This window comes from Pygocentrus nattereri, chromosome 21 (genome assembly GCF_015220715.1).
Source record: "Pygocentrus nattereri isolate fPygNat1 chromosome 21, fPygNat1.pri, whole genome shotgun sequence".
Lineage (NCBI taxonomy): Eukaryota > Metazoa > Chordata > Actinopteri > Characiformes > Serrasalmidae > Pygocentrus > Pygocentrus nattereri.
Window position 1 is genome coordinate 18,279,303 of NC_051231.1, and position 24,807 is coordinate 18,304,109.

At 38.2% G+C, this 24,807-nt stretch overlaps 1 protein-coding gene across 2 annotated transcripts; it reads right to left on the reverse strand.

Moving 5' to 3' along the window:
* Window positions 1-137: 137 nt before the first annotated feature.
* Window positions 138-13,774, reverse strand: cxxc1b (CXXC finger protein 1b). 2 transcript variants are annotated; one of them, XM_017719133.2, is made up of 14 exons: window positions 13,556-13,774; window positions 12,907-13,022; window positions 12,681-12,781; window positions 12,424-12,551; window positions 11,695-11,850; window positions 11,168-11,305; window positions 9,865-9,972; window positions 9,391-9,566; window positions 8,889-9,096; window positions 6,256-6,366; window positions 5,757-5,806; window positions 5,377-5,473; window positions 4,209-4,361; window positions 138-1,195 (listed from the first exon to the last, which is right to left on the reverse strand). In XM_017719133.2, the coding sequence occupies exons 1-14, from the start codon at window positions 13,559-13,561 to the stop codon at window positions 1,049-1,051; spliced, it is 1,695 nt and encodes a 564-aa protein (XP_017574622.1). In that variant the 5' UTR covers window positions 13,562-13,774; the 3' UTR covers window positions 138-1,048. The 2 variants fall into 2 exon arrangements, with proteins under 2 accessions (XP_017574622.1, XP_017574621.1); XM_017719132.2 differs by having other exon boundaries at window positions 9,391-9,569.
* Window positions 13,775-24,807: the final 11,033 nt, after the last annotated feature.

Sequence of the window (24,807 nt, forward strand, 5' to 3'; positions counted from 1 at the left end):
ACTGTCCCAACCTTTTTGGAATTTATGTACATGTTAACTATTATGTGGAACTTCCCCTTGAGATGAACACTATGAAAGAGCTGTTGATACATTAATAGATTACTTTAACTGTAAATTAAATTCACAACATTCACAGATGACTTTCACATGAATTCATAAAGAAAAGTAGAGAAGAATGTTGGCAAGTTCACAATGAAGAAATTTCATTAGACAAATTCAAGTAAAGCTGACAAGTTGACAAAGAAGACACCAAATCAGGATCGGCTTCTAGAGGCTATTCACACAGCATAGACAAAATAATGGAAACATCAGATGACATGGAAACTACAGTGTGAGTCACATAAAACTCAATCTAGAAACAACACCGGGGTTATTAAAGGGCCATTATCACATTTTATTTTTCCCTGAGGTCTACAACATTTGTGTGGGTTTATGTACTAAAATCAGCCATCATTGATTTTTACACGACCATTTCCTAGGGCAGTTTTTTATTACTATGCTTTTAAGACTGATGTATGTAAACAATGTCCATTCTAATTGGTTGAGCTGTATTGTGATTCGTTCTAAAAGCAGCCAAAGCTAAAACACTTCATATAGCTTTAATGTGAATGGGCAATCTATCTCTAACTGCTATAGGCTTCAATACTATATCCTACATAGTAAATGTACTGTGGAAATGCACTGGTTTTCATGACAACACAAAAACACTAAATTCAGTGTGAGTGGTTGTTGCAGCTTAATTTCTATATATGGACTGGGGAGTGAATAACAACACACACAACATGAAACTGATTATAAAAAAAAAAACACCAAAAAAAAACATGTTTTCATGATATGGACCCTTTAAGATATATAAAACAATGAAATAAAACGACCAGAAATTATGCAAAATTATGAAACAGTTGCCTGCATTACAGAATGCAAAATCCTATATATCCCTTTGTACTTGTTTAAATTACATCTTAAATAAAAAACGTATAACTGATAATACAGATAGTGAATAACCACAACTGCAACTTCAAGATGTCAAGTATAACAGGCTGTATGGCTATCTGTCCTTGTTGCTGCGCAAGTCAGTGGTCAATGGGTCATGCTGTATGGTTTGGTGCAGCATTAGGGCCAGCAGGCCCGCTCTGTTCGTCATCGCTGTCCTCACGTTGCGCTCCTGCTCAAACAACTCATCCAGCTTGTACCACTGGTACAACACAAAAAACAGAGACAAGTTTAGTTACAAAGTCTGACCATCTTAAAATGAGAGCATCAGACTAAAAAGTTTAATATTCTCCCTGAATCTACTCATCAGCTCATTACAAAGCCATTCCTGAACTGATGTCTGGTGGAGCACAGAAAATGATCGGCACTGCAGAGTTGTGTCAGGCAGTGACAGCCTTTTTGTGATTAACCAGATCTTATCTGTAATGGCTTAAAGGAGTAATTTTTCAGTTTAAACCATAATTTAGGCTAAATAGCACTGCAAACCTAGCTGTAAACAATTGTTTTAAAATGCTTACTGCAACAAGAGTTTAAAAAATCAGTTTACAGTGATTAACATGTTTTCCATGGAGTACTACAATAACTCTCAAATAATCACAATTGTCCTTTTTTACCTTATTAGTTCATGTCCCGTCATATAAGTAGTGACATACAGTACCATGAAAAAGCACTTGCCTGCTTTCTGTATTGCTGCATGTTTGTACTAGTGTGTGTGTGTGTGTAATATTATATATTACACACACACACACACACACACACACACACACACACACACACACACACACACACACACATATATATATATATATATATATATATGTCAAAAGTCACAGGTTTTATTTTATTTTATTATCGACTTTTATCTTTGGGGCCATCTCAAACAAATTGTGTATGCTGAGAAAATCCGCAACAAACACCACCTTCAGCAACGCATCGTGGAGGGTGTGACAGCATGAAAAATAAAATTAAATGAAACGGTGTCCTGTGACTTTTGACTCTGTCTGTGTGTGTGTGTGTGTGTGTATGTGTATGTGTGTATGTGTATGTGTATATATATATATATATATATATATATATATATATATATATATATATATATATATATATATATATATATATATATATATATATATATATATATATATATATCCCACACACACAAAGTACAAAATTATTTCATTTATTTAAGGAGCAAAGACATCCAACATGTGAATATGCCATATGAAAAGGTGTTGTGATCATTTTCCATGCATGAACTGCTGGTTAACCTTAATATGAGTGAGATTGAAAATCAACAGGAGGTGAATATAATCAAGCCTGACTGTGTTCAATAAGCTATATCCTATAATTAATAAAATTTGGTTAATTTATTACATGAGTTTTTTCACAGGGGTGCTTTACACTTTGGATAACAGGCTTTTTAAAACAACTGAAATAACCAAAACGGTTCTCTTTGTTTAACGTTTCTGTCAAAGATGTATTGTCATGGCCAAAAGTTTTGAGAAAACCAACATTTGTGCCATTCACAAAGTTTCCTGCCTCAGTTTTTTTAGAACCTTTATAGCATTCCATACGTGTGTAAATTTTTTTATTGACAAATACATCCAGTTTAAGCAAAGACTTATTTACAGTGCTGACCCTTCTTCTTTAAGACTTATGCAATTCGCCTCGGCATGCTGGATATCAGCTTATAGATTTTCTCTTTTCCCACTTTGTACTATAATACTTTATACTAATAATGTTTGCTATCCGGTGTCGACCGTAGGAGGATGGTTTCCCCTTCTGAGTCTTGGTTCCTCTCAAGGTTTCTTCCTCTTTTAGGGAGTTTTTGCATGACACAGGACTCATGGTAGCGCTCACCTTTTCTTCACCAGATAATCATTTTTCCAGATGTCCCTAAAAGTCTAAAGCGGGCTTCATCAGAGAAAATAACTTTACCCCAGTCCTCTGCAGTCCAATCCCTATACTTCCTGCAGAATGTCAGTCTGTCCTTGATGTTTTTCTTGGAAAGAAGTGGCTTCTTTGCTGCCCTTTTTGACACCAAGCCATCCTCCAAAAGCCTTCGTCTCACTGTGTGTTCAGATGCACTCACAGCTGCCCTCTGCCATGCCTGAGCAAGCCCTGCACTGGTGAAGACCCGATCTTGTAGCTGCATCCTCTTTAGGAGATGGTCCAGATGCTTACTTGACTGTCTTAGGCGTCCTGAAGCCTTCTTCACTGCAGTTGAACCACTCTCTTTGAAGTTCTTGATCATTCGATAAATGGTTGATTGGGGTGCTATCTTACAAGCAGCAATGTCCTTGCCTGTGAAACCCTTTTCAATGATGACTGCATGTGTTTCCTTGGAGGTAACCATGGTTAACAGAAGAAAACTTCTAAAGCAATCGGTCTGCTCTTCTAATCAGCATGACAGAGTGATATCAGCTGTCTTGTCCTCATTAACCTTTTCTTCTGAGCTAATGAGATCATCACTGAAATGACGTTTGCAGGCCATTTTGTAGGGCTGAAATGCAATGGTTGGAATGTAGTAATTTTTGTGATATGGTCATTTTTCATGGCAGGGAATGACTGCAATTAATTGCAATTCAACTGATCACTCTTCACAATCTAGAGTTAATACAAATTGCCACCATAAGAACTGAGGCAGCAAACTCAGCAAACGTTTGGTGAAAACCAAAATTTGTGCCATTATCAAAACTTTTGTCCACCACTGTAAAAGCATTCACTGTGTAAAAAATGCAATAACAGAGAAAATGAGGAGCACTGCGAGTACTATTTCAGGGCACTTAAACACAAAACAAAAAAAATAAAAATAATAAGGGGGGGGGGGAATGCAAACCTTGTCCTTCCCACCACACACACTCACTCACTACCAAGTGAAAAAACAGAGCTAACACAGAAACTCTCCGTAATGCCATAAAATGTGTCATGGCACAAAAGGAAAATGTGCTGCGGTTTTCTATTCAAATTGCAGCAATGTTCACAACGTTGCTTAATTTTGTATCTTCAAAACATATCTATATATTTTAAATATCTGTCTGATATATCTCCCAGCCCTGCTTGCAGAACGTGTGATTATGCAGAGTGTGTAAAAGTGTTATCTAGAAAAATTCACTGAAAGAAAACTTTGTAGTTTGAAAATAAGGTTAAAGACTGTTGTAAACACATACACACTGAAACACTGTAACTGGGAGTGTGCGTGTGTTTTGACTTACCACTCTGACACGCTCTAGGTCCACTTCTGCCCTCCGGAGTTTCTCCCAACAGTAATGTTTGTTGCATTTGCGCTTTGAAACCCTGCAGTATTCACCTGTCGGCTCAAACACATTCTGCACTAAAGGACATCCACACACCTCATCCACTGGCACCTGCACAACAGAGAAAGAGCAAGAGAGAGAGGGTGAATGACAGACGGACAGAAATAGGGTACTGACAGTAGGAGTCTTCTTTTTGATACTTTTTTGGACAAAATAAAAACAGAACTTGTTAAGAACTTTTTAAAGGCATTTCTTCGATTTAAGACCATTAGCACAGCAATGATAAACATTAATAATGAGGGATAACTACAAGAAGACAATAAGGGAGACATCCATTCCTGAATTTAGGGGCATTGTAGGGATGACCAATTCCGGTTTCTTAAGGCCAAACTGGCCAATAGCCAATTTTCATTAGCCTATTTTTCTAAGCTGAAGATCACACTTTGTGGGCTAAATGAACACATAAAACACACTAGAACATTTCCAGTATTTTCTATTAGCAAAAATATAAATAATTGCTCTTTAATGGATGAACTGACATTTTAATTCATAAATGAACAAGGACAGTGTCACTGATGCAAAACACTGCTCTTATGAAGCATTAAAAGCTGTTTGCTAACGCCCTGAGAATATGCTACATGTGGACATGTGTGAATAAGAAGCCAGAACCATGAGGTTGCGTGCATTCAACAATCTGTTTAAATAGCATCAGCCAAATAAAGTGCTAATGAGTAATGACTCATACGTAATGTAACATTTTGGTATAGATGCAGCAGCAGCATGCAAATATACTGCAAATGCACTTACCTGCCTCACATTATTTGTGATGTAAAATCGCAACATAGATTAATAAAGAGGCCAATTGCTGATTGCACGTCTGAGGCCAAACATCTGCTGATTCCACTTTTGCACCACCAAGTCAGTTTTCAAAAGCATTTATTTATGGAATCTAGCATAGCTTTAATTTTGTGTGCATAGGCAATAAATTATGCAGCAAAACTAGCAATACTACTTTTTTGGTGTAACAGTTTAATAATATAGATCAATACACCAGATACAGTACATCCACTGTTAAGCATATATTTACATTATATTTCAGGACTTCAGAGAGAAAATAGTTTCTTACCTTTGGGTCTCTGGAGTGTTCTGGACATAATACTTGAAGTCTTTTGCAGTACGTTTTACTCTGAGGGTTATAAACATCACAAAACAGTCTCGTCGCCCTGGTAACACGGGGGTTATATTAAATCAGAAGGGGAAAAAGAATAAAAATAGTATTTATTTATATATGAGTTTATTTACAAAAAGTGCTTTACATTGATGATAAGCAAGACATTGGAAAGCTAAAACACTGGTTTTTATATAAAAAATTATGAAAAATAACATTTAAAACAAATTATAGAATACAAAAGAAAACAGACCCAATAAACTAAGCATACCATCAGATTTGATCCACCAGTGACTATGTTAGCCTGCAATATTAACTCTAAAGTAAGATTAGCTTACCCTTCTATTCGCGTTGGGAAAATAGACCCAAACGATGTCTGGCTTTCATACTGTCCAAGGCAAAGTTCATAAGGATGAGGGTGGGGGCACAAAAAATGTAAACAATTAATAATACTGGTTCTTACATACTTAAAATCCAGTTCATTTTGAATAGAAGAACTACAAGTCATTTGATACTTTGATTCAATTACGTTACATATTTTAACACCTGTACACTGTTTAGTTATTGATCATACTATATACACAGTATAAGCATTGCTTAGGAATGATTGTGGGGTGGTGTGAGTGATTTGGTAGTGCTTTATTTTGTATTTTTAAATTTTTTTTTTAAACATGCAACTTTGATAAAATCCTAAGTAAACATACTGATTAAGTGTAAAAGCACACCACATTTCGCATGCTAATGTTTTTTAACCATGTAACTTAATATGGGAAGATGTTTGTTACTGAATTGCAGAGATGAAGAAGAGATGGAGAAGTTAAAATTTTGTGCATTTACCTTAGCGTAACACCTCTCCATATGCCTCAGCGCCACCTTGGGGTTAATGGGATGACTGCAGGAAACACAGAAGATCTGAAGATCTGTATCCTCACTGTCTGTTTCATTCACCTGCAGACAGAGATAAAAGACAGGTGTTAAGGCCATTGTTTTGAATGTCCACATCATGGAAATTTTAAGCTTTGTAACTAAAAACAAAGGAAAAAAGGAAAAAAAGTTTGCTGTAGTTGATTTCCAAACTGTGGCACGCATACCCCCAGGGGTACATCGAATGACTTTGGGGCTACATCAAAAAACCTTCATTTCATTTCATTTAATCAGTCAGGTGCACAATTACACACTTCACTGATACAAGAAACACACACAATTTTTCAGCACAGGGCTAAATCTTGTTCTAATAGGTCAGCATTTCACTCTTTTATTCTAAAAGGTTGTATCAAAAAAAAAGAAAAAAAAGAAAGTGTTTCACTCCAGCCTATTCTTAGTGCTGTGCATTAAGGAGAAACTAACAGTAGTGTTGATTCAATTTATCATGCATTGCTGTGAGCATGGATAAATGCGCATCCTTCACTAACTGTCGTTTAGGCCTGTATGATGCTTGTTAGTCGTGCACTTGAGTTATTTCCACTTATGCAAATGTGGTTATTAGTTTGTAGCATTAAACTGTGTAGTAAATGCCTAAATAATGGATATACACTATGTTTCCAAAAGTATTCACTCACCCATCAAAATAATTTAATTCAGGTGTCCCAATCACTTCCATGGCCACAGGTGTATATAACCTAGGCATGCAGACTGCTTCTGTAAACATTTGTGAAAGAATGGGTCGCTCTCAGGAGCTCAGTGAATTCCAGTGTGGTACCGCTTGTGAAATTTCCTCGCTACCAAATATTCCACAGTCAACTGCCAGTGGTATTATAACAAAGTGGAAGCGATTGAGAACAACAGCAACTCAGCCACGAAGTGGTAGGCCACGTAAAATGACAGAAACTTTCTGCAGTCAATCACTACAGACCACCACAGACTACCAAACTTCACGTGGCCTTCAAATTAGCTCAAGAACAGCACCTAGAGAGCTTTATGGAATGGGTTTCCATGGCTGAGCAGCTGCATCCAAGCCTTACATCACCAAACACAATGCAAAGCGTCGAATGCAGTGGTGTAAAGAGCTGCCACTGGACTCTAGACTAGTGGAGACATGTTCTCTGGAAGGACGAATTACGCTTCTCCGTCTGGCAATCCAATGGACGTCTGGGTTTGCCGGTTACCAGGAGAACGGTACTTGTCTGATTGCATTGTGCCAAGTATAAAGTTTGGTAGAGGGGCCATTATGGTGTGGGGCGCCTTCGTCAAAGGAACTCTTAATGCTTCAGCAGGCCAAGAGATTTTGGACAATTTCATGCTCCCAACTTTGTGGGAACAGTTTGGGAACGGCCCCTTCCTGTTCCAACATGACTGCGCACCAGTGCACAAAGCAAGGTCCATAAAGACATGGATGAGAGAGTTTGGTGTGGAAGAACTTGAGAGTCCTGACCTCAACCTGATAAAACACCTTTGGGATGAATTAGAGTGGAGACTACAAGTCAGGCCTTCTCATCCAACATCAGTGTCTGACCTCACAAATGCGCTTCTGGAAGAATGGTAACCTTGTGGAAAGCCTTGCCAGAAGAGTTAAAACCGTTATAGCTGCATAGCGTGGGCCAATATCACATATAAACCCTATGGATTAAGAATGAGATGGCACCTGAATTCATATGCGTGTGAAGGCAGATGAGCGAATACTGTGTGTATATGTGTGTGAGTATATTTGTATAAGGAGCGAGAGGGCATACATAGTTCAAAGTTTAACACCTGAAGTTCAATGCTTGGAAGACAATAAAGAAGATAAATAAAAAGAGAATACAAAGAAAAGTGCAGTATCTATATAGAAGTAAACAAAAATGTAAGCTGTAAGGCTTCATCTCAATATTAAATGAACTGAACATTTTAAGTTAATTTACACTCTGATCTTGTGTTCTATATAAGGTGTGGCTCTTAAATTCTGAGCAAAATGAGTGTGAGGGGATTTTCTTATGTGGTTCAATTACTCCCTGCAAACTACAGACTCCACAACTGAATAAAGGTGCAAATCGGTAGCTATTAACATCTCTACGGAGCAAGTTATTTTTTTCACCTGTTCAGAATTGGCATATAGTGACTGCTTGAATCCTGTGGGGAGAAGTAGCTGCTGCAACCTGTTTTTATTTTCACAAGGTAAAGTTGGCTTCATGTTCGCCAGCTTTTTCCGATCCACCTTAAATGGAAGAGTAACATGTAACTGCCTCTCCATTTAAGATGGAATGGAAGTTCAAATAAGAAGCTGACTAAGTTCTTCACTAATGAGTTTGCACATCTGAGGTATTAGGGATACATCCTTGTGTTATGCCTTGCAATGTTGACCATTCAATCCACACTCTGCCCACTGTGTACACCATCCAAGTTTAAGCTAACCCAACCAGTTTTTTTCCAAGTTTATAGCATGAAACCTAACTGTATTCAATAAAAATTTAAAATATATTAGAAAATTCTAATATTTCACCATGCTCTGAATTAGTTCATAAAGAACTTTTGTAAAGCTGATGGCGTTCCCTCACCTCCTCATCCTGCTGCACCACCTGCTGTTTGGCTTTTGCAATGATCCCCTCCAGTTCATGGAAGCGACGCTCCATTTCAGCGAGGCGCATACGTGCAGCTTGCTGCTCACGCCGGATTCGTTCCAGCTGCTTCTTGCCCTGCTCCTCTGCCACACACGGACTTTGCTGCCATTGTTGGATGCGCTGTGGCAAAATCTCATAGATCCGACTGCCGACACAGACCAATACATAAAAACGTTTTTTCTATTTAGGAAGTTCATACCCCATCAACTAGCATCATGCAAACTGCATGTCTAAATCATGTCGAGTTGTTAAGTAATCTTAAATAGATTGCTTATGTTGTTTCTGTGTATGACACACAGTTATCTATAAAAGTAAACAAAGGTGCATCTTCTAGTTAAAAACAATAGGAGCAGGAGTCAAACTATTTCTAAGATTTGGTCGCACAATGTTTACGGCACTGATTGAACACAAACGGTGTTCAAACATGAGATGAACCTACTTGGCTGCTAGCTTCATGCCACAGTCCTCAGAGCAGTATTTAGAGTTTGGGCGGGCTGCCTCAATACAGTTTGGGCCCAGACACTGGTGTAAATCTCCAGTATGACGTCCGTCCGCCCTGTCACTGTGTCGCATCCTATCTTTATGCTTCTGTTTCTGCTTATGCCGACGAGACTCCTTCTATGCATACGATACACAGGAGCAAAGAAGAGAAGAACATCATTTAAAACCTCTGTAGTGCATTCTCACCTCTAATTTGACACAATCAGAATTAGCATTATTTGGCCATTTATACTTTTGATTTGACATTACCTAGCAAGGAAATTGAGAGAATAATAAGTATAAAAGACTTAAGTCAGAGCCTAAAAGCAACTAATATATGAATATGGACATATGATCAAGGTTTGCAAAGACACATGATCCAGCCTTGTTTTCAATATGTTACAGTTAAAATTACATTGCTCAATTTTCTTACCTTTTTGTCAATTTTCTTCTCTCGCCGCTTAACGTGCTTTACTTTTATTGCTTTTTTGCGTCGAGCAGGGCTATAAATAGGCCCATCCTCATCCTCACTTCCCCATGGCTGAAAAATTGTTAACAGACAGTAATGGCAAGTTAAAAACAGTGAACTAGATTACTATTACATTTCACAAATTTGGTAGCATGGCAAAAATATAACATCAAACCACTTGAAACCATATTCATAATACACAATACATATCTTGATAATTAATTTTTGGGAGTTTTTTTGTGATCTGTGAACAAACTAGAATGGACAAAATGCTCCAGTAAAACTGTACTGGCACATTTTAAAAAAGAACTTGAAAAAACTAAATTTTATATTTTTGGAGAAACAGGAGGAACAACCAATCAAACAACAGGCAAAATTAAATTAATAAAATAAGATCACGACATAATGGACTGTGTCAACTACCTGTTACTTACAAAGTAAGCAATTATTAAGCACTGCTTACTAATGCCCATGATATACTCATTTGGGCAACATAGTAGTGTACTCTGAAAGAATTTAAATCACAATAACATCATATTACCCAGCTCTACCTAAAAAAAAAAATATTATAAAAAGAAGTACAACATCATTCCCAAAAAAGCTGGGACATTGTTTTTATTTACATTTTGCACAATGTAAATTAAATGTTCTTTTTATACCCCATTATGTGTATATGGTTTCTTCTTTGCATTTCTAGTTTTAACTTGCATTTGTGGATGCAGTGACAAAGACCATGTTTTTCGGAGGTTTTTCTATGCCCATGCAGTGATTTCCTCTACAGAATCATGTCTGTTTTTAATGGAGAGCTTGAAGAATATGGCCAGCAAATATTGGTTTTCAGCCGGCCCCTTGCATACAGTGATTTCTCCAGATTCTCTGAATCTTTTAATGACATTATGCACTGTAGATGATGAAAACCAAAGTTCTGTGCTATTTTACACTGAGAAACGTTACTCGAATTGTTGCACTATGTGACCGCATAGTCTTGCACAGAGTGGTGAACCGCACCTCATCTTAACTTCTGAAAGGTTCTCTGGGATGTTCTTTTTATACCCCATTGACATTATACCCTGTTGTCAATTAATTTTACCAGCCTTTTATTAAAATGTCTCAATTTCAACATTTAAGATGGTGTTTACTATTTTCAATGAAATATAGAATTTAAATGATTTGCACATCATTGCATTTTATTTATATTTACATTTTGCACAGCGTCCAACTTTGTTGGAAATGGGGTTGTATTATGAAATTGTTGCTTTTACATTACCATGTTTTGCTCCTTGTAGTGCTGGTATAGCTCCATCTCATTCTCATCAAAGTCGTCTGAGTATCGTCTGTCTCTGTGCATTATGTTCTCCCTCCTCTCACGGAGGGAAAACTCCTCATCCCGAACGCGCAGCATTTTCTAAAGAGACAACATTAATAAGTAAACAATAGCACTTGGAAATAAAACAACACTCTTAATAACCATCTAAGACAGTGCTACAAGAGCTCTTTTAAAATGTTTTAGATCCATTCAGCTGATGTTTCACGTTTTATATTTGACTTAGATTTTTTTTTCTAGCACTACAAGACTACAGATAACTTTATACTTACAGATTTTATATGTCATATACTTATATTTAACTCTAAAATAAAGAAATGTAACTAGGTTCTCTGGTCTCTTGTTTTCTCTCTTCAGCTGTTCTGTGTTGTACTTGACCAACATGTATTCAGGGCAAAAACGTCCTTTACATACTGTGCATATGCATGATGATGCATAAAAGACTTGTTGATGTGACCTGTGGAAATTACCCGTGCACGAACTACACACTGTCGCAGTCGACATTTCTGCCGGATTTTGTTTGGGCCTCCGAATTTTTTCATGTCTTTGCAGAAGTCACATTGAGCACAGTCCTCAGTGCGTCGGCAGGGTTCACATTCGCCACACATACGTGCAGACCGCTTGACCTGATACACATCATGCAAACAGAAAACTTTCTTTAGTTACTTACATAAATATTCATGACTGTTTCTGTTCTCAGCTAAAAGTTGACTAAATCAACCTCCCCACTCTGAGGCCAATATTTATTAAATAACAAACACAGTATGGGAGAACAGTGGACTGAACAAATTAAATTAAACACTACATATGTTCTTTAAAAAAATGTATTGCACTTTATTGCACTCAACTCAGCTGGCTGTAATTTAGCATGACACAGCCTCATACACTTGTTTTAAGCAATGCAACAACTGAAGGATGTGATGCAAAAAGATATATATTTCTGTGTTGCATAGTTATCCAGAATAAAGTTGTTAAGAAAAAAATAGAATGATATTTTAGCCAATCAAAAATGTTTTAATGATTATTCGACTAGCCTGAGAGTGGACAGCGTTAGTATTTAATCACTGACAGAAACATACAATGAATACATACTTTAACAGGCCTCTGTTCAATGTTTTATGAATTTAAAGGCAACCAAGTAACTTACATTTTTTTGCGCTATATATACACACAGTGTGTGTGTGTGTGTATAAACTCACTTTAGATCCTCGACGCTTATCAAGTTTGAAGTCTGGAGTGCTTGACCGCTTCTCAGCTCTCTCTGGTTCTGCTTCCTTTTCTCGATTCTTCTTGGACCGGTACTTTATCTCAAGAGACGGATCCATCTCTGTCAGGCAGAGACACTTCAATTCAGGTTAATGCTGGAGCATTTAAAGCCACTGTGGCACCTTACTACAGGTATATCAGCAACAACTGAGCTATGATAGAAATAATTAAGAGAAGTAAAACCACTCACCCTGACATCGCTGGCAGTACCACTCTCTGATAGCTTTGGCCATCTTTTCAGTCACATTTATGCAGTGACCATGGAACCACTCATTACAGCTGTCACATCCACTGTGTACACAAGCAATGAGACTGTGTCAGCAATGCAACCATGATCCACTTACAACCAAAAACTTCTGCATATGCATTTGCACATGTAAGGGACATAAACATTATCCATTTTACAGTGACCTTACATCATGAAACAGTTGATATCTGGTTTCCGACATATGCAGTACAAGGGTGCATTCTCCTCCTCCATGCTGCTGTTGCCCACCGCTGGAGGCTGATCCACATCAGACATTTCACTGTCCTTGGGTGTAAAACAAAAACAGATTAGTTGGGGGAAAAAACATGACTTAACTACATCTCACAGCCCCACTCTCTAAAAAGAACAACATGGTCTATTTCTTTTTCCCTCTGAAGTTTAGTAACTGAACATTTTCGTAGAGAATCTGCCCGTTTCTATCACCGTGGTCGAAATGATGGCAAGTAACGTTAGCCTCTCAACAGATCAGTCAGTCAATGCTTTGACCCATTAGCTATATTAGAAGTACACGATCGGTAACTGCACGAAAATAAATAAAACTAGCTCACGATAGCTAGATATATGAAAGTTGTTTCTCAGTGTTCACTGTGAAGTCTGTTAGCCGATTAGCTTAGCTAAGTAAGCTAACGCTAGCGCGCTAACGTGATGACTGCAGAGCCAACAGCAGACCAAACTAACTCTAGAAAACTCTGACATGAAACTGGATCGAACATGTTACCCTAATTAATCACGATAACTTAACTATCGCTAACTATATTTGTTTTGTTTATTTTGCAGCGACCGGCCAGCAAACTTACCATCATCGCTAACGCTAGCCTGCTGGATGCTAACGTATATGTAAATTTGAAATAAAACTTTTCCTCTGATTAAACTAGATACCGTTTAACTGCGTTTTGCTTAATAGTCTTATAAACCTGGTGTAATTTTTAAAACTTTTCCACCTATTAAAGACACTTTGCGCAATAATAACAAGAGGGTAGCAACACAGGGTTGTTTCTCCACCCATGTTCCGACCGTTCCCACCCTCTGTGCGTGGGAACTAGCAGCCAATCCTGGCACAGGCGGGACGATCCTACCAGCCAATCGAAGCGCAGAATGGGCGGGCCGGGTCGGAATACCAGCAAGTAACTAATAACAATGGAAAGCGGAAAGTTTTGCGTGAAGTGAGAACTTCAAAGTAAAAGTCAGCAGGCAAACGAGTTTTGGTACCCATATTAAATAAAATATAATCGGAACAACTTCCCAAGTTGTTGTTTTAACGGAAAATCAGTTTTGTACGTGTTTAAGTTTTTATCTTATTGTTTTCATTTAGATTAAATAAAATCTGAAGCTCTGATATGAACGTGGAGAGCGATGTCTCAGTGGAATAAGAGGAGCGCTCGCAACAACCAAGGGATGAAAATATCGCGCAGGCTTTTTAAGGTTAGTTTCTTCATGATTTTAATGCGCTAATTGATTATTTTGGCCATTGTAGTTGATAAATTATTAACATTTTCAACTGATAAAACCATTAAAATTGTGATGAATTAATTATGTCATTTTGAAGTAAATATTTAGTTTCCCAGTTTCTAAAAAAAGCTGTATATTTTAGGACAGTTAAGAGAGCTTAACAGCAAAATGAGGTAAGCTCGACTTTAAATGTTGCCGTTAATTTATATGATACATTTAAATTCTGAAATGATCACTTTTTGCTTTGATGTTTAAACCTTAATTTGCATTCTTTAAAGAATGTAAATTAACTCCCTGTGTATAAAGTTTCATTGTTTTTTTTTTGCTGTTATTTTAAATATAACTGAATTAATAACAAAAGGAAACCTATCTATATTTTCTAAATACATTAAAAGTGGTTGATGTGCTTTCTCTAAAATACATTGAATGAAGTAAGCAAACGTTTAGGCTATTAGCTTGCTGTTAAGATTTATTACCCTCATTTTTTATGCTTTATGACTCCATCTTACCTATTGTAAATATATGTGCCAAATGGATGAATATTAATAATAGATTAATAACCATGCTATACTGCGCTTCATTAGAGCATTTCTGCTTGGCTGTGTACTTTGCATAATGGAAACCATCACCATTACTTTCTGGTGATAGATTCTGCCAATACAACACTTTCAGCCTCACATGAATATTCACTCAATGTGTTTCCTAATCTGCAGTTGAATTCTGTGACTGCTCAGATCTTAAAGCAGTGAAAATCCTAAGAGGGTTCGAAAACATGGATGATCTGGAGAGTGGAAATGGCAGAATGGGCCTAAATGAATCAAAATCCTCTTCAGTGAAAGATCTCATCATATCTGCAGACTCCACTGAATCGTCGGCAGTGAAGTGCATCGGTGAGACCAGCAAGCAGCACGTCTGCTAAAACTGATTCTAAAGGAAGCTTGCAGTGGACTCTTAAATGGCCGTATCCTGCATTTATCATGTTGTGTTTCAGATGCCGGTATGCTGGTCAACCAGCATGACCATGCAGGGTGTCAAGTTAAACCCAAACCAATCCAGCAACAACTAGCTTGGACCAGCATTGTATATGGCTTTCATGAAATTTAGTTTTCATATATAGACCATATGGACTCAGAAGTGAATGATGTTTTGAAAAGAGCAATTTATTGCATGCTATATCAGACTCTTTTATTTTTATTTTCTTTCATGATGTGGGCCCTTTAAAGGAGTCTACCAGTGTTTTTCAACCTAACAGCACATTATCAGTTACCACAGACAGTAATTTCAACACAGTTTCCCTGTGTTGAACAAAAAATTGTTAACCTAAAAACATACTTGCCATTGGGCAGCTGCTGAATTCTGTCCATAAACTCTTACATAAAACACACATTTTTCACTTTCATGAATTCTTAAATCCAAGGTTTTATTGAATAAAGCTATAAATTAAACAAAATTCATTGTTTCAGAGATGTAACTTTTAAGTAATAGAAAAAAATACCAGTGCAGTGGCGTGACCTGAGATAAATTATTGCAACACATCCACAAGATGTAATAAAATATGACATCAGCTGAACAGACCTTGACAGCAACCATTTCTGTCATCTGTTGAAGAAAAACAACTGTTGCTGTGACCTTGTTGTGCAAAATTATGAGAAATCAAAGCAGGTCATACCTCGCAAGTTAGCTTCCATTAACACTACATAGACAACCCTGACTGCCATCTTATTCAAAATCGTCTCATCTATTGTATCTATTATTTTTGAACAAATCCTTTACAACCCACAGCGTTAACAACTTATTAATAATTTCAAAATCTTAAAAAGGTCATCTAATAATAACACTTATGTTACAGAGACACTCTTGCTAAAACGACAAATTGCTATATCTGTTGCAAACATGTTTACTCGCACGCAGCTGTAGTAGTGTAGTGGTCTAGTGTTTAGAATGAAATTTTCTGTTTGTTAAAGGCTAGGGAAACCTTCTTCTGCTGATGTATCTTGAAGGTAGGAGAAACTTAAAAAAAATTAACTGCTTTGGGATGAATTTTTGGGGGTGAGCAGTTTGGAATTCCTTTTTGGTGAATATAGAAGAAATGTAGATATCTAACATTATTGCTATAGGAAGCATCTTACGGCAATGGTATACCTTGTGTATCTGTCTTCAATAGATTACTGAAGTGATAGAAAATTAGCAAGACAGCCGGCTATACTTTTCTCTTGCACAAAGGGTGAAATATGTCTCCAGCACCCATCTTGTAATGAATAAAGAGGGAATTGCTGTTTTCTTTGCAATGATATGTTTAAGTGCATGCTGGGTATTGTATTGAGAGAACAGTAGTAAACAAAAACACGAAAAACATGTAATTCTGCTGTAATACCACGTATCATGACAAATAACACTATAAATTCTAGTTTTAGGGAAAGTGCCTTTGATAATGCTAGTTAGTGGAGTGACATGCTTTTTATGTTGAGCAAATTATGTTGTGTTATTAACTGAAAATAATTTTTGTATAGCCGCATTATACATTATACATTATAAAATGTATTAATTGCTTTGTGCTGCAGCCCATAAGATCCTAGTTACGCTACTGCTCGGAGAGTGTAAATAATGCTGCACACACATAAACAAAGATTAAAAATGAGGTATTCATGTAGTTCAGCAGCTGTTTCTTTATGTTTAAAGCAGGTTTTCAGTCCTTTTCTATATACAGTGATATGTGTTCAAATCATTGTCTGTGGTAATCAACTGCTGCAGCACACAGATTAAGTTGAAAAGGTTTCTGGAATACTTCTTTAAATTTCTATTAATGTTCTGATTTCTCTCCCTGATGGTTATCAGTTAGTGAGTGTGACAGACCTGACATTAATGACAGTGAGCTGTCCCCAAACGACGATGCCTCTACCGCAGAAAAGTCACGGCCACAGCCTGCTTCTACACTTCTTGCTTTGGGTAAATCACCAAGTCTTTGGTTCAGACAGTTGTGTTTAAGTCTGATCAACAGTTTGGAGCTAATAAAGGTGCATTTGCTTTCCTCACAGATTTAGCTTTGCAAAGTGCAGAGTTTCCAGTAGAGAGGCTGTTGGTGAGGGATGCAGGCAGTTTGGTGTGTGATGCTCTACCCATCTGTACTCAGACACCTCCATCCAGGCACATCTCAGCTTCACTCTGCACCACATGCAGGTTTCACCCACATCATAACACCACCTCCACTGCTTCAAAGAGTGAACACGGCCTGAAAACTGCTAAAGCTAACCACCAACAGCTGGCTGGAGATGGTGAGATTGACATTGATCTAAGTTCATCACTTTGGTTTCATCGTTGTACAACCCCAATTCCAATGAAGTTGGGACACTGTGTAAAACATGAATAAAAACAGAATATGATGATTTGCAAATCCTTTTCAACCTATATTCAATTGAATACACTACAAAGACAAGAAATTTAATGTTCAAACAGATAAACTTTATTGTTTTTTGCAAATATTCACTCATTTTGAATTTGATGCCTGCAACACAATCCAAAGAAGTTGGGACAGGGGCATGTTTACCACTGTGTTACATCACTTGTGTTACATCACTTTTCCTTTTAACAACACTCAATAAGCGTTTGGGAACTGAGGACACAAATTGTTGATGCTTTGTAGGTGGAATTCTTTCCCATTCTTGCTTGATGTACAACTTCAGTTGATCAACAGTTCGGGGTCTCTGTTGTCATATTTTGCGCTTCATAATGCGCCACACATTTTCAATGGGAGACAGGTCTGGACTGCAGGCAGGCCAGTCTAGTATCTGCACTCTTTTACTATGAAGCCACGCTGTTGTAACATGTGCAGAATGTGGCTTGGCATTGTCTTGCTGGAATAAGCAGGGACATCCCTGAAAAAGATGTTGCTTGGATGGCAGCATATGTTGCTCCAAAACCTGTATGTACCTTTCAGCATTAATGGTGCCTTCACAGATGTGCAAGTTACCCATGCCATGGGCACTAACACACTCCCATACCATCAGACATGCTGGCTTTTGAACTTTGCGTTGATAACAATCCGGACAGTTCCATGATTTCCAAAAACAATTTGAAGTGTGGACTTGTCAGACCGTAGGACACTTTTCCACTTTGCGTCAGTCCATCTCAGATGAGCTTTCTGGGTGTTGTTTATATATGGCTTTTGCTTTGCATGGCAGAGTTTTAACTTGCACTTGTAGATGATGTTTTGATGATATTATGGACTGATGAAATCCCTAAATTCCTTGCAATTGCACATTAAAAAACATTGTTCTTAAACTGTTGGACTTTTTGCTCACGCAGTTGTTCACAACTGGTGGTGAACCTCACCCCATCCTTGCTTGTGAACAACTGAGCCTTTCAGGGATGCTCCCTTTATACCCAATCATGACACTCACCTGTTTCCAATTAACCTGTTCATCTGTGGAATGCTCCAAACAGGTGTTTTTAAGCATTCCTTAACTTTCCCAGTCTTTTGTTGCCCCTGTCCCAACTTTATTGGAACATGTTGCAGGCATCAAATTCAAAATGTGTGAATATTGCAAAAAACAATAAAGTTTATCCATTTGAACATTAAATATCTTGTCTTTGTAGTGTATTAAATTGAATATAGGTTGAAAAGGATTTGCAAATCATCGTATTCTGTTTTTATTTATGTTTTACACAACATCCCAACTTCATTGGAATTGGGGTTTTAGTAGGCCTATGTAGCCCAGAGATTTTTATATACAACATATATATATATATATATATATATATATATATATATATATATATATATATATATATACAATCTGGTATATATACCAGAGAAATCCATATCGAAATGGATCTGAGCCAGGTAATGCAGTGCTGAAGAATTTGGTCACCTGGCCCATGTATGTTATACATTGATGATGAAGGGGAATTCCATCAAATTTCTGGAGAAACTTACCCAGTCAGAACTATTCCCAATGGTGACAGGAACCAGACATCTGAAGAGTTTACTGCCTCAAAATGGTATTATTTTGGATAGCAAATTTAATGGCTCCAGGTTCATAGTACCACCATTGTAAAGAAAAGAGCTGATCTTCAATGCAATATTTACATAAAGCCGCTCTGAATAGCTTTGTTTCTCAGCAGTTTAATTAGCTAAAAATGTGAAAAATTGGTGGAATTCCCCTTTGACTCTTCTCTTCTCTTCTTGTAGACCTGTGTGCATCGCTTGTGCTGGCCTGTCTGTTTTGTCGGGGTGAGGAGTGTGTATCTGCTGCAGCAGATGTGCTGCAGCAATGTGTGAGCTTTCTGTGCTCTGAACTCTGTGCTAAACTGTGCTGCTGTGACCCTGCTTCTCTCGAGCCCATTCTGGAGGTGTTTCCCAGCTGTGACCCAGCTGGCTGCCTGGACCCGCACTGCTGCCTCTGCGGAGAGTGCTCAGTGTGTGAGCTCTGTCTTCATGCTACAGAGTGTCTGGAGTTAGGCATGGAGGTTTCCCAGCTTCTCTTTCATTGAAACACTTGTCACACTCTCCTGCATGTACAATAAAAAGAGCCTAAAGAACCCGTAATGTGAGAAAGCCCAGTTCAAAATGGTGTCCTAAGCCCTGCAGTCCTTAATAAGGGAATCTATTTGGAAGCAGTGTATGCAATAAAAATATGGACAATCATAAATACAAGTGATAAGGATGTTTTTTACTTTTTTTTCCTTATTTTATGTCCATCTGCTTACTGAACTCTAAAATATACTGCTCAAAAAAATAAAGGGAACACTCAAATAACACATCCTAGATCTGAATGAATGAAATATTCTCATTGAATACTTTGTTCTGTACAAAGTTGAATGTGCTGACAACAAAATCATGCAAAAATCATCAATGGAAATCAAATTTATTAACCAATGGAGGCCTGGATTTGGAGTCACACAAAAAATTAAATTGGAAAAAAACACTACAGGCTGATCCAACTTTGGTGTAATGTCCTTAAAACAAGTCAAAATGAGGCTCAGTATTGTGTGTGGCCTCCATGTGCCTGTATGACCTTCCTACAACACCTCGCATGCTCCAGATGAGGTGGCGAATGGTCTTCTGAGGGATCTCCTCCCAGACCTGGACTAAAGCATCCGCCAACTCCTGGACAGTCTGTGGTGCAAAGTGGCATTGGTGGATGGAGCGAGACATGATGTCCCAGATGTGCTCAATCAGATTCGGTACCTAATGGCAGTCAGGCTACCTCTGGCGAGCACATGGAGGGCTGTGCGGCCCTCCAAAGAAATGCCACCCCACACCATTACTGACCCACTGCCAAACTGGTCATGCTGAAGGATGTTGCAGGCAGCAGATTGCTCTCTACGGCGTCTCCAGACTCTGTCATGTCTGTCACATGTGCTCAGTGTGTGTGTGAAGAGCACAGGGCGCCAGTGGCGAATTTGCCAATCCTGGTGTTCTCTGGCAAAAGCCAAGCGTCCTGCACAGTGTTGGGCTGTGAGCACAACCCCCATCTGTGGACTTCAGGACCTCATACCCTCATGGAGTCGGTTTCTAACCGTTCTAACCTAACATTTGTGGCCTGCTGGAGGTCATTTTGCAGGGCTCTGGCAGAGCTCCTCCTGTTCCTCCTTGCACAAAGGCGGAGGTAGTGGTCCTGCTGCTGGGTTGTTGCCCTCCTACAGCCTCCTTCATGTCTCCTGGTAGCGCCTCCAGCCTCTGGACACTACGCTGACAGACACAGCAAACCTTGCCACAGCTCGCATTGATGTGCCATCCTGGATGAGCTGCACTACCTGAGCCACTTGTGTGGGTTGTAGAGTCCGTCTCATGCTACCACGAGTGTGAAAGCACCACCAACGTTCAAAAGTGACCAAAACATCAGCCAGAAAGCATAGGTACTGAGAAGTGGTATGTGGTCCCCACCTGCAGAACCACTCCTTTATTGGGTGTGTCTTGCTAATTGCCAATAATTTCCACCTGTTGTCTATTCCATTTGCACAGCAGCATGTGAAATTGATTGTCTATCAGTGTTGCTTCCTAAGTGGACAATTTGATTTCACAGAAGTTTGATTTACTTGGAGTTATAATGTGTTGTTTAAGTGTTCCCTTCATTTTTTTGAGCAGTGTATATAAGCCCAAAATGCCAGGTGCTCCAGGTGAGGATAAAAAAGTTTCCCTGCAAGCCTGAGACAGGAAATCACTCAGTAATAATAAAGGACACTGCTGCCCACATAGAAGCTCAGTTATTTCAGTGAACCAGTGATTCTCTGGTCAGTAGGGGATAATCAGGATAAGAAAGAGACCCTGTCGCGATAGAACTGTTGTGTTCAGGTCTCCCAGACAGCTGCATACAGCAGGGTCCTCGGCCACTTGTGGAATTGCGTCCAACTATCTCTGTTCTGAGTTTCCAGTCTCCAAAAGGTGATCTACCCTGGAAAGTAAATCTTCACCCAGATTTAAAATGGTGGTTACCGGAAAGTTTCTAAATGACAGGAGGCAAAAGCTCCTCCACAAAATCAGGAAGTGTTTCAGTGCACGAGGTAATGCAAGACATTTTAGGTAGTTTTGTGCACCGACTGCATGCGCTGACCTCCACCCTGGTTATCGTCCTACCCTTGTTTGTAGCACCCCAGCCCAGATCCAGGAGTCTGAGGCACACACCATATTTTAACAGTTTCTGTGCTCTTTCTGCTGCTATGCAAACTGTGTCTGAGGATAGCCCTAGGAAAGAGGAGTCTGGGCACTGTTCTTCCAGTTTATCAGGGAGCCTAATGCTGTCAGATGTTCTTGGAGCACTTTATTGTGTTGAAGTGTTTCCTAGGGCTACCAAAAGTCAAACCTGTGAGTTAACAGCCAGATGCGTTCTTTGAATTCTCTCTGAATTGTGTGATTGTTATCTCTGTCCACTTCCGTGCCACTATTTGGCAGGGCAGGCCTGAACCTGAGCCTGTAAATCTACTTTGTGACAACAGCAAGAGAGCTCCTCTTTTCCTCACAATGCATTTTCATGGTGGCCACTGCTGGGTGGTCCACATGCATGTTGTTGCTTCTGGACAAGCTAAGCTATCATGCCCATTCCTGAGCAAACATTGGGGTGCCTTGTAGCATGTCAGTCCTTTCTTTGTAAGACAGGTCTTTCCGTTCTTGCTAATGGCCACACTTGTGGTTTGTGGTCTTGCTTAAGTGCACACTTACCTTACGTTTGTATTTAGCCTAAGTGTGCAAGCACTCATTAAGAACACAAGCAGGTGGATATTTATCTTGGCTTTGTGGAACAGCTGGGCTTAAACTTTCTTAAAAGGTGAGCCCAACTGCATGTAGTCTATGAGTAGTTTGGAAAGAAACATCAACTCCATTATCTGCAGGCAGTGAAGCTGATCATTAGCACTTCATTACATCATTTATTATTTATATTCATGGATTATTCATTTTTATTTCCCTTAAGGTGCTATAAGACAGGAGTCCACCCATTGTAAGATGGCTTTCCTGCTACCTCTTGTTACACATTCACCAGCTATTGCAGCATTCACCAAATACAAAAAAAGTAATAAAGAAAAAATATGAACACAATCTTCCTCATTCAATTATAAATCATCTTTTTTCATGAATTAAAATATGAAAATATGTAATATTTTAAGAATTGAAGAATACATTTTTAAAAAATCCTTTTAACTTGCTCAACAGATGACAGAGACTGCAGCAAAGCAAGTTTTAATATACTTTGAAAGTTAACTGCATGAACATAGTGCAAATTAGTTACAGTTGTGTCTGTTCATAGTGCACTGGTCTGCATTATTAACAAAAAGATTGTACAAACTGCATCACTAAAATAAATAACTAAAATAAAGCACTAAGAACCTTAGGAGATCAATTAACCATGGATGATCTCCTAAGCCCCTTAGGAGGCAGTCATGGGCTGGAGGTTAGGGAACCAGCCCTGTGACTGGAAGGGCGCCGGTTCGATCCCCAGAGCTGACGGTACATGTCTGAGGTGTCCCTGAGCAAAGCATCTACCCCCAACTGCTCCCTGGGTGCTGCAGATAGGGTTGCCGACTGCTCTGGGCAAGTGTGCTCACGAGTGTGCATGTGGTGTTTCACTTCACGGATGGGTTAAATGCGGAGGTGAAATTTCCCCGTTGTGGGACTAATAAGGGTCACTTAATTACCAATTATGCTTTGCTATATGAACTTAATTTAAAAAGAGCAAAGTAAGCATATAAAGACTTTGATAACTAATAAGGGTCTTTTAATTAACAAAAAAAAACAAGAGTGAGATGCATGCATTAGTACCTGCTACTGGTAATCTACAATTGTAGGTAAAATTGTGCCTTAGACCTTTAGAAAGAAAGAAAAGAAAAAAAGTAATACAAAGATCAGGGTAGGGTTCAGGTTTATGCAGATCAGGAAAATACAAATCCATGTAGGCATTATTAAAAATATTCTAGTTTTAAATAATTTATTTTTCTTTTTTTATTTATTTGTAGAATGAAGAAAATTAGTTAAAGACATTAAAATCTCTGTATGCACATTTGTACACATTTTTCCCTTTATAAACACAGCCTATAACAGTCCTGATTAAAGGTAAAGGCACAAATATGGGTATCTTCAGAAAGGGGGAGCTTGGCTCTAAAATTCAGAAATTTCTTGTAAAAAGTTTCAATAATCAAATTACAGTGATCTCACTGATACAAACACTCTAGGTGGAGGTAGTTCTACAGTAGTTACTACTGAAAAGCCATCTGTGACACATGAAATACCAGATTTTTTATGTAAAAACATTTGCTATGTTATGTAAAGAATGCAGGAGAATAGTAAAGTGTAAGCGATGTGTAAACAACATATATCCACACAATCCCCTGGAAGTTATTAGTTAAGAACATAAGAATGTGATGTAAATGTAATAAAACCGTGCATGATCTATTATTAGTACGGTTACCTCCCTTTAGTTAAAAAAAGTAATTTTATATATATATATATATATATATATATATATATATATATATATATATATATATACACACACACACACACACACACACACACACACACACACACACACACACACACACACACACACACACACACACACTCTATGGAGCATTGTCCACCCTTATTCAAAGCCATCTTACAAAAGACAAACAAAAAAAAAAACACATGCATTCACATTCAATATTTACAATTTTTTCCCTCACTATGTTATACAAAAATGAATTAATGTATTTTAGCGGAGACATTTTAGCTGTTCTTTGTTTTCGTTTTTTTTAGTTCATTTTTGTTTTTAGTTCATACAAGTGGCTGTGACACCTTATTGCTTAGGAGAACATTATGAGTGAGTTAATTCTGCAGTGAGGAACCACATATCACATCACCAAGATAGAGGAAGCTCATAAAAAAACAGAAGGAACGTTGTGCATTTCATCAGAGTGGGGGTAAATAAATCAGCACCCTCTGTTAAATAACTGGAGCTACTTTAAAAACTCCAAAGCTATCAGACCTCAACTCTATTTAAGTTCAACCATATGCTAGTTATAACATGGTTTTAACTAATTTAAGCTTTACACTTACACATTACTACATCAAACCAGGTTACACCACACTAACTCTCTTTGATATTAAGCTTCTTAGCTACAAAAAAGT